The sequence below is a fragment of the Bos taurus genome, chromosome 11 (genome assembly GCF_002263795.3).
Source record: "Bos taurus isolate L1 Dominette 01449 registration number 42190680 breed Hereford chromosome 11, ARS-UCD2.0, whole genome shotgun sequence".
Classification (NCBI taxonomy): domain Eukaryota; kingdom Metazoa; phylum Chordata; class Mammalia; order Artiodactyla; family Bovidae; genus Bos; species Bos taurus.
This window is the reverse complement of record NC_037338.1, coordinates 104,361,258-104,369,761: the sequence shown is the minus strand read 5'-3', so window position 1 is coordinate 104,369,761 and position 8,504 is coordinate 104,361,258. Positions and strand designations below refer to the sequence as shown.

General features: G+C 65.1%; 1 protein-coding gene across 3 annotated transcripts; it reads left to right on the top strand.

The window, feature by feature from the left end:
* The first annotated feature begins 915 nt into the window (after positions 1-915).
* On the top strand, positions 916-8,234 carry SLC2A6 (solute carrier family 2 member 6). 3 transcript variants are annotated; one of them, NM_001080256.1, is given in 10 exon segments: positions 943-1,055; positions 1,565-1,727; positions 2,774-2,980; positions 3,601-3,700; positions 4,322-4,533; positions 4,936-5,088; positions 5,669-5,777; positions 6,102-6,287; positions 6,451-6,596; positions 7,470-8,192. In NM_001080256.1, coding segments are annotated over 10 exon segments (1,524 nt in total). In that variant the 5' UTR covers positions 943-963; the 3' UTR covers positions 7,626-8,192.
* The last annotated feature ends 270 nt before the right edge of the window (positions 8,235-8,504 follow it).

Sequence of the window (8,504 nt, the reverse complement as noted above, 5' to 3'; positions counted from 1 at the left end):
TGGAAAAGTCCAAAGGGAGAGTTGACACTAGTAACTCAATACTTTTTGTCACTGCTGTGTGGTGTGTGCGTTTGTGTGTGGGTTGGGTTGGTTTTTTTGTTTGGTTGGTTGGGGAGGTTTTTTAGGTTGGACTTCCAGGGAATTTTCAGTTTCTGCTTTTTCTATTTGTAAATTGTATCTTATTACCTGGATGATTTGCTACAAGCCCAGGTTACTCCCCCGTCAGAAATGGGAAAATATACAAGTCTCGCCCACGGGAACCACCACTCCCTCCTCCTTCTGCGTTCACGCCACACCCCCTGGCTGAGGTGGCCCTAGATCTGGCGAGCCTGCCGCGTCTCACCGCGTTAGGGGACTGCGGTGACTCCAGACGCATTGTGGCAGGCGGAGAGGGAGTGGAGCGCAAGGCGGAGCCCACGGCCTTCCTTGGAAGGGGCACAAATATCCCCTGGGTGACCCTGACGCCTTGCGGCCCCTCTCTGGGTTTCAGCTTCCTCCCTCTTATACCAACTGGGCCCCGGGTGGGATGCAGGGATGCAGTCTATGCCCCCAGGGCTGGTACCCAGCTTGAACCAGGCCCCCCACGACTTCCAAGTGTCTCCCCCCCTCGAAGGGCTCCTATCTGCCTAGAGAGCCCTGCCACCTCCAGGGGCGCACGAGGGGCCTGCGGCATCCAGGGAAAACCCTGCCTCCCGGTTTCGGTTACTCCGGCCGGGACGCGAGTCGGCTCCCGGGGAAAGCCCGGCCGCCCCACCCAGCTCGGCGCCGGCATCCTCAGCATCCGCACCACTCGCGGCCGCCCCATTGGCCGACGCCCGCTCTGCAGGGCCGTCCCGCAGCCAATCGCGGCCGGGGGGCGGAGCTCCGGGCTCCGCCGGATGCTCCCATCCGCTGCGGCCGGACGCGCCTCTGGACAGAGCTGCCCCGGCCACTCGCGGCGCGCCCGGGCGGGAGGAGCCGGTCATGCAGGAGCCGCTGCTGGGAGCCGAAGGCCGGGACTATGACACCTTCCCCGAGAAGCCGCCCCCGTCACCAGGGGAGAGGACGCGGGTCGGGTGAGAGTCGGGCGTAGGGTCTGCGGGTGGAGGATGCGGATGGCCTGGTAACCTTCAGTGGGCAGCGGGCTCCCCGACCTTGGGCCTCCACTGACTGTCTGGGAGTGGCCACCAAGGGGCCGCCTCGTTCAGACACACTAGTCCGGGTGCCCCCGCCGAGTACTAGGCCCAGGCCCCAGCTGGCAGAGACAGGGCCATGGACGCCCAGAGAAGGTGAGGTGTTTGCCTAGTCAAGCAGCAAGCTTTCTTGCATGGCAAAGCTGGGCGCAGACGCCAGGGCTCCTGTTCTGGGAACGGCGCCCTGCACCGGTGTCCCAGCCCCAGCGATGGGCTATCCTCATGCCCCGGGGGCTTCCCCAGGGAGCTGGGGCTCAGCCCCGGGAGGTGCCAGTCTGACCAGCTCTTGACCTAGCTGTCCCAGCACAGCCATTGTGCTCAGGCCAGGCAGCAGTCAGAGGTGGGGGGACTCAAAGATCCTGACGGCTCTGCACTGCCCCCACACACACTAGGGTCCTGCAGAACAAGAGAGTGTTCCTGGCTACCTTCGCTGCTGTGCTGGGCAATTTCAGCTTCGGGTATGCCCTGGTCTACACGTCCCCCGTCATCCCCGCCCTGGAGCACTCCTCGGATCCAAACCTGAATCTGACCAAAACCCAGGCATCCTGGTTCGGGGTAAGAGCCATGCTCTGAGCTGACAAGGGATAGGGCAGGGGGACTGGGGACCCACTAAGTTCTGTCCCCAGCTAGGAAACCAACCCCCGCCCCCCAGACAAAGCCACAGGACCCCCTCCAGGGCCCTGGTCTGCCCCTCCCCCATCCACTCGGGTCGGCAGTAGAGGTGGGGGGTAGTGAGGCCAGACAGTGGCTCCGAAATGAAAGAGGGAAGTGAAAGCTGATGGAGAAGGCGTGGGAAGGAGCAGGTGGGGAGGTGTTCCTTAAGACCTCTACCCAGCAGGGCTGAGGGTTCCCCAGACCACCCCCCCAAAACAGAGCAGGCACCTCCCTGGACGAGGAGAGGCAGGACACTCTGGTACTAATGGAAGAGCACTGCTGGGCCAAAGGGTGTCAGGAGAGATGGTGGGCATGTGGGTGGGACGAGCACGGGTCCTCGGAGTCCCAGGATTCTGCAACTGCCGTCTTAGTAGGCTTGGATTTGCAACCTCAGCGTATCAGCTAAAATAATAACACCCAACGCGCGCCGTGTACCTAGTCTGTGCCGGGCCCCTGCTCGGCACTTCCCATGAGAGCTTTTTCACTCAGGGGCCAACCCTATGAGGTGGGTGCTGCTGCTCTCCCCATAATGTAGCTGCAGAAACTGAGGCTCAGACAGGCTCAGCAGGATGCCCAGGTCACTAACTGGATCCAACTCCCTGTATACTCAACAGGGAGTCTGAGAACCCCCAAACCTTAAAATCCCAAGGGCTTCGAGTCACAGAACCCTCCTGTCTGCTATATGACAGTACTGGGCGTTTAAACATCGGTCTGGACAGAACTCCGGCAGACACCTGTTGTGGCTTCCCTCACAGACAGCTGTCCATGTGCTGCTTGTACTCCTCTGGGGACAGGAGGCTCACCACCATCCAGAGTCCCAGTCCTGCAGCCCAGGCTCCCGGGACAGCCTGGGAGAGCAGCTGTCTCTAGGCTCTGATGGGGTGGGGGTGGGGGGTGCTGGGTGCCCAGAGCGCCCAGACATGCCTGCCCCGCACCCTCCTCTGCAGTCCGTGTTCACCCTGGGTGCGGCGGCCGGGGGACTCAGTGCCATGGTCCTCAATGACCTCCTGGGCCGGAAACTCAGCATCATGTTCTCAGCTGTGCCCTCGGCAGCCGGCTATGCGCTGATGGCAGGCGCCCACGGCCTCTGGATGCTGCTTCTGGGAAGGATGCTGACAGGCTTCGCAGGGGGGCTCACAGCTGCCTGCATCCCGGTAAGACCAGGACTGCCCAGGCCGGTCCCCTCACTGCCTCAGTATTTGCACTGACCACCATGAGCTGAGGGCACCTGGCTTCGGGCCCCCCCACTACAATCCATGGGGATATGTTTGCCAGGGAGCCTCAGCTCAGCACCCCCAGGGCAGCTAACTTGGGGGAAATGTGGCATTATGCCCCAAGGTGCCCCCAGTCTGGACTCCCCAAACTTCCTGTCTCAAGGCCTGGCAGAGTCGTTGCTCAATCAGAGAAAATCCATATTGAGCAACGTAATGGGGAGGAAAAGGAAGTCCTTGCCCTGCACCCCTCCTGGGACCTTGCATGTTACCCACCACTCCCACATCGGGGCTGGGCAGGCCCAGCTGGGCACAAAGCCCTGGGTTGGGGGAGTGGAGGCCAGAGTCTGGGTGCCCTCGGGCCTCCACCCCCATGTCAGAGCTGAGTGGTGCTGCCCACTTGACCGTTCAGGCAGCTGAGGTCCTGCTGAGATCACGACCAGGGCGAGAACCCACGGAAGCCCCCACTCCCTTGGTTCTCGGGGCTCACTGGGCCACCCCGCTCATCCCAGCCAGGCCCGGCGTGTGTGCTCAGCAGAGACTGGGTGGGCTGTGTCTTGCAGGTGTACGTGTCTGAGATTGCCCCGCCCAGCGTTCGCGGGGCCCTGGGTGCCACACCCCAGCTCATGGCGGTGTTCGGGTCACTATCCCTCTATGCCCTTGGCAAGTATCATCCGGACGCACATGGAACACCTCTTGTGTGCAGTCTGGGGGGTGGGGGACGGGGCCGCTGAGCAGCAGGGGCCGGAAGGGACAAGAGAAAGTGAAAGTGAGTCACAGTCGTGTCCGACTCTGCGACCCCGTGGACTATAGCCCACCAGGCTCCTCTGTCCATGGGATTCTCCAGGCAAGAATACTGGGGTGGGTTGCCATTCCCTTCTCCACGGGGTTTTCCAGGCCCAGGGATCAAACCCAGGTGTCCTACATTGTAGGCAAACTACTTTACTGTCTGAGCCACCCAGGGAAGCCCGACCCAAGAGAGGAAGGGACAAACCTGCCCACGAATGAACCCCCTGCCAGGAGATGGTCCGTGTTTGCTGGTGGAGGCCCCCAGGGCCTTGCTGCTCAGGCTACTCCCCCGTCACTCCACTATGACCCCTGAGGCCCTCCAAGGACCTGGGCCCTGTGATCTAAGTGCAGCCCGGCTTGGAGCAACCAGGGGAGGCTTCCTGTAGGAGGCGGCCCTGGGACTAACCCTTGAAGGCGAGTGAGGCTGCTCAGAGGCCCCCGATGGGAAGGGCTGTGTTCAGCCCCGCCCCAGCCCCTCACAGCTCCTGTCCGCAGGCCTGCTGCTGCCCTGGCGCTGGCTGGCCGTGGCCGGGGAGGGGCCGGTGCTCGTCATGGTCCTGCTGCTCAGCTGCATGCCCAACTCCCCTCGCTTCCTGCTCTCCAAGGGCAGGGACGCGGAGGCGCTGCAGGCACTGGCCTGGCTGCGAGGGCCCGATGCCGACACCCGCTGGGAGTTCGAGCAGATCCAGGACACCGTCCGGAGACAGGTGTGTGCGGGGTGCGTGCCCCGCAGCGCTGTGGGACACGGGCCTTTCACGCCGCTGGCATGAGCCTCGGTTGCTTTTCCTGGGAAGCAGGGATGAGAGCAGTTCCCACCTCCAGGAGCGGGGGTAGGGGCAGGACGTCTCGGGGTGTGTATGCGTCGCGCCATGGATGCCCAGGGACCTGGCCGTGTTGCCAAGCAGGGGGTCTGCCTCAACCCACCCACTGACCCGGGAGCCTGGGTCCCTTGGGGGAGTCCCCAGAGCTGGGGCTGCCCCAGTGACAGGGACCTTTCCTGGAAGAGGGAAGAAGGGAGCCTCCTACCTAGCCCCAGGCAGCCCAGGCCAGGGTGGCTCCAGCCGGAGGGGCCGGCACAGCCCCCCGCAGCGGCAGCCTCGTGTCTCCAGAGCAGCCACCTGTCGTGGGCCGAGGCCCGGGACCCGCACATGTACCGCCCGATTGTCATCGCCCTGCTGATGCGCTTCCTGCAGCAGCTGACAGGCATCACGCCCATCCTCGTGTACCTGCAGTCCATCTTTGACAGCACCGCGGTCCTGCTGGTGAGAGCGTGCCCCTGCCCCAGCCCTCTGTCCCCAGGCCCGGGGAGGCCGTGCCCGCTGAGCGCCTGCCCTGCCCGGGGCCCCGGGCACACCCACGTCTCATAACTGTTTCTGTGCGCCTGCCTGTCCTGAGTAATGTTTGTAAGGCTTCCATGTTTTAAGCAAGATACTCGGAATTACAAGGGAGACCAGTCTTCTAGAAAAACGACCCCCTGGGAACCACAGATCCCAGGTTCAGAGCATCTGTCACTCACTGAGGAAGTCAGGTCCCCCCCGCCAAAACCTCAGCTTCCTCCTCTGCGAACTGGAGATAATAGCCAGCAGGCCTTCACATGCCTGTCCTGGGCTCAGAGATGAGATGAGGTGTGAAGATTAGGGGCAGTGGTGCCAGGATCCAGTACCAGCCCTGGGCTTAGTGGTGGGCATGACGGTTGTGCCCCCTGCCAGCAAGGCCCCGCGGGCTGGGCTGGGTGACTGGCAGAAAGCTGCTGAGCCCAGGGCCTGACCCTGCAGAGCCTTGGGGGTGGGGGAGAGGCCCAACGGGCTAGGGTCGCTCGGCCTCACGGCTCCCTCCTCGCAGCCTCCCAAGGTTGACGCCGCCATCGTGGGCGCCGTGAGGCTCCTGTCCGTGCTGATTGCCGCCCTCACCATGGACTTGGCCGGCCGCAAGGCCCTGCTCTTCGTCTCGGGTGAGTGCGGGCGGTCACCTGTGCTTCCTTCTTTTGCTCCTCCAGCTGCTGCCCTTGTGGTGGGAGCACCAGGGGGGCCTGGGTCACAGCTGCCCTACCGGGTGGACTCGGTCTGCCCGGCACCTGGTGCAGGGCTGGACATCCAGAAAGGCCGGCTGGGGCTTGCGAGAGTGAATGAGCCGGCTGTGACACACGCACGCTGGGCGTGACAGCCCAAATGCCGGCGGGGTGGGAGCGGCCTGATGGGGAGCGGGCGGCGCAGGGCGCCGGGGGGCTCGGGCTCACGGGGTCCCGGCCCCCTGAGGGCCTCTGGTCTGTCCACAGCGGCCGGCATGTTTGCTGCCAACCTGACCCTGGGGCTATACGTGCACTTTGGTCCGAAGTCTCTGGCCCCCAACAGCAGCATGGGCCTGGGACGCGAGGCCCTGGCGGGCACAGAGCAGCCCCTGGCCACGCCCACCAGCTACCTCACCCTGGTGCCCCTGCTGGCCACCATGCTCTTCATCATGGGTAGGGGTGCCCGTGGAGGGGTGGGGGCAGGCCAGCGTCACGCTCAGATGGGCTGGGGTGCTGCCGTCTCGGTGGTTGGGGAGGGTCTCCCAGCAGCCCCAGGGAGATACCGATGGCCCCCAGACAGGGTCTGAGCACACCCTCTTGCCCCCCACCCCCGCAGGCTATGCCATGGGCTGGGGCCCCATCACCTGGCTCCTCATGTCGGAGATCCTGCCGCTGCGGGCCCGTGGCGTGGCCTCAGGGCTCTGCGTGCTGGTCAGCTGGCTCACCGCCTTTGCCCTCACCAAGTCCTTCCTGCTGGTGACGGTGAGTGCTCGGCCGGCAGGCCCCTCTGGCCGGTGCCGGGGGCCCGTGCAAAGGTGTCTCCATGAGTCCCCTCAGCCTCAGCACACACTCCCTTCGCACCGGGCCAGGGACCGTGAAGTGAGAGCCTGACGAGGGCTCCTTCGGTTCAGCAAACGCTTGGCTCGGGGAACTGTTGGGAGGTCAGGCAGCTGACCCCCAGACCGGGGTGAAACCACAGAGCCGGGCCTGCCCGCCCTGCCGCACCCTCCCGGGCAGTGAGCGCGGTCTTCCCTCTGGTGGGCAGCTTGGGTCTCAGCCGAGCGCGTCCCCGTCCTGACTTCACTCTTGGTTCAGCTTCCCAGCAGGCCTTGAAGCCAACCAGAGTCCCCAGTCCCCGGGTGGGAGGGGGTAACGCGGACAGCTTGGGCAGGGCCTGTCCTGGTGCAGTCAGTGCGGCAGGGCAGGGTGGGGGCACCCAGAGCCAGTGCCAGCAGGAGGCAGAGCGATGGTGGAGAGGGGAGTGTTGCGGGCAGAGTAGGAGCCCACCCCTGGCCGCGCCGTGGTGGTGAACCTGCTGCAGGGAGGCGCGTGGGAAGGCTGAGAGTGAAGGTGGGCGTTGGGACCAGGGAGAGAGAGGCTGGTGTCTGGGGCCAGGGTGGGCTCCAGCTCAGAGGTGGTGGTCAGTCCCAGGGCCCAGCACCAGAGGAGGGCTGCCTGCAGCCCTGGGGGGCCTCGAACACCCTGCTGAAACGGCTGGATTTCCTGCCGATGGTGGGGAGCCCCGGGGTGTCTGACCGGGTGATGTGATGGAGCCCCGCCACCCCGGCTGGCTGGCACAAGCCGGGCCAGAAGCTGGCACTGGGCTCCCCGTGACCCGTGCACTCTCCCCCCCAGAACGCCTTCGGCCTGCAGGCCCCCTTCTTCTTCTTCGCCGCCGTGTGCCTGGTGAACCTGGCCTTCACCGGCTGCTGCGTGCCTGAGACCAAGGGCCGGTCGCTGGAGCAGATCGAGTCCTTCTTCCGCACCGGGAGGAGGTCCTTCCTGCACTAGAGAGCGGCCCCGCCGGAGGGGCCTGCCGGAGTGGGCGGCGGAGCTGGGCTCTGGCCCCAAACTGCACCCTGCACCCAGGAGGCGGCAGCAACCCGCTGTCGACGGCCCAGGCACAGGAGGGCGGCCCAGAGGCCTGACAGCCCCCGGAACACGCACGGGCCCTGGGCGGGCCCTGGGCAGGCAGCACCGCCGTCCAGTGGCGTCACACACTTATCCGCCGGACCTGCTGGCAGAGGCGGCCATCACACGGCCTCAGGCCAGGGACAAGGCCTCGCTGGGAGACTTCGTGCTGAGGACAGACGGGGCCGGTGCTGGTGGACTGGCTCTGCACAGGGACGCCGCCACCCCGTCTGGTGCTCCCATCGCCTGGTGGCCGCGCGGGGACCAGGACAGGAAGCTGCACCAGTGAGGCCTGTGGACACCACAGGGGATGCGCTGGATGCCCACCGGCCAGGGCACAGGACCCAGCATGGACTCTGCCTCCTACACCCGCCCTGCTTCCGGGAATAGGAAGCGCTTGAGGGTGAGCTGTGTTCACACTATTTATACCAATAAACGAGAAGAGGGAGTGGGGAGTACTCCCTGTGGGGGAGCCCCGCCCAGCAGCCAGCCGGACCCAAGATTCAGCCAAGGTCACCAGGGCCTGCTACCCCAGGCCACCCCAGTCTGCCCGCTGCGAGGCAGAAGGAAGGGGTGAGGGCTGGGTGCCCCCGGCCGTGAGGTTCCAGCTCCTCCGAGCTGTGTGCCGTCTGAGATGCTGGGGGCAGGCTGCACGGCGCCCGTGACACAGCAGGTTCCCCTGGGGCTGGGGCCCCACTCGGCTGCTCTGGGGTCGGGACATCCCTTTTGGACCAGAGGGAAAAGTTAACAAGCAGAACG

What these genes read in the sequence shown, in the direction of transcription:
- SLC2A6 (XM_005213244.5), top strand. Translation starts at nt 964, where the DNA reads ATGCAGGAGCCGCTGCTGGGAGCCGAAGGCCGGGACTATGACACCTTC. An exon ending in GGGGAGAGGACGCGGGTCGG is followed by an intron (nt 1,056 to 1,564) that starts GTGAGAGTCGGG and finishes CACACACACTAG; the next exon opens with GGTCCTGCAGAACAAGAGAG. An exon ending in AGTCCTTCCTGCTGGTGACG is followed by an intron (nt 6,597 to 7,469) that starts GTGAGTGCTCGG and finishes TCTCCCCCCCAG; the next exon opens with AACGCCTTCGGCCTGCAGGC.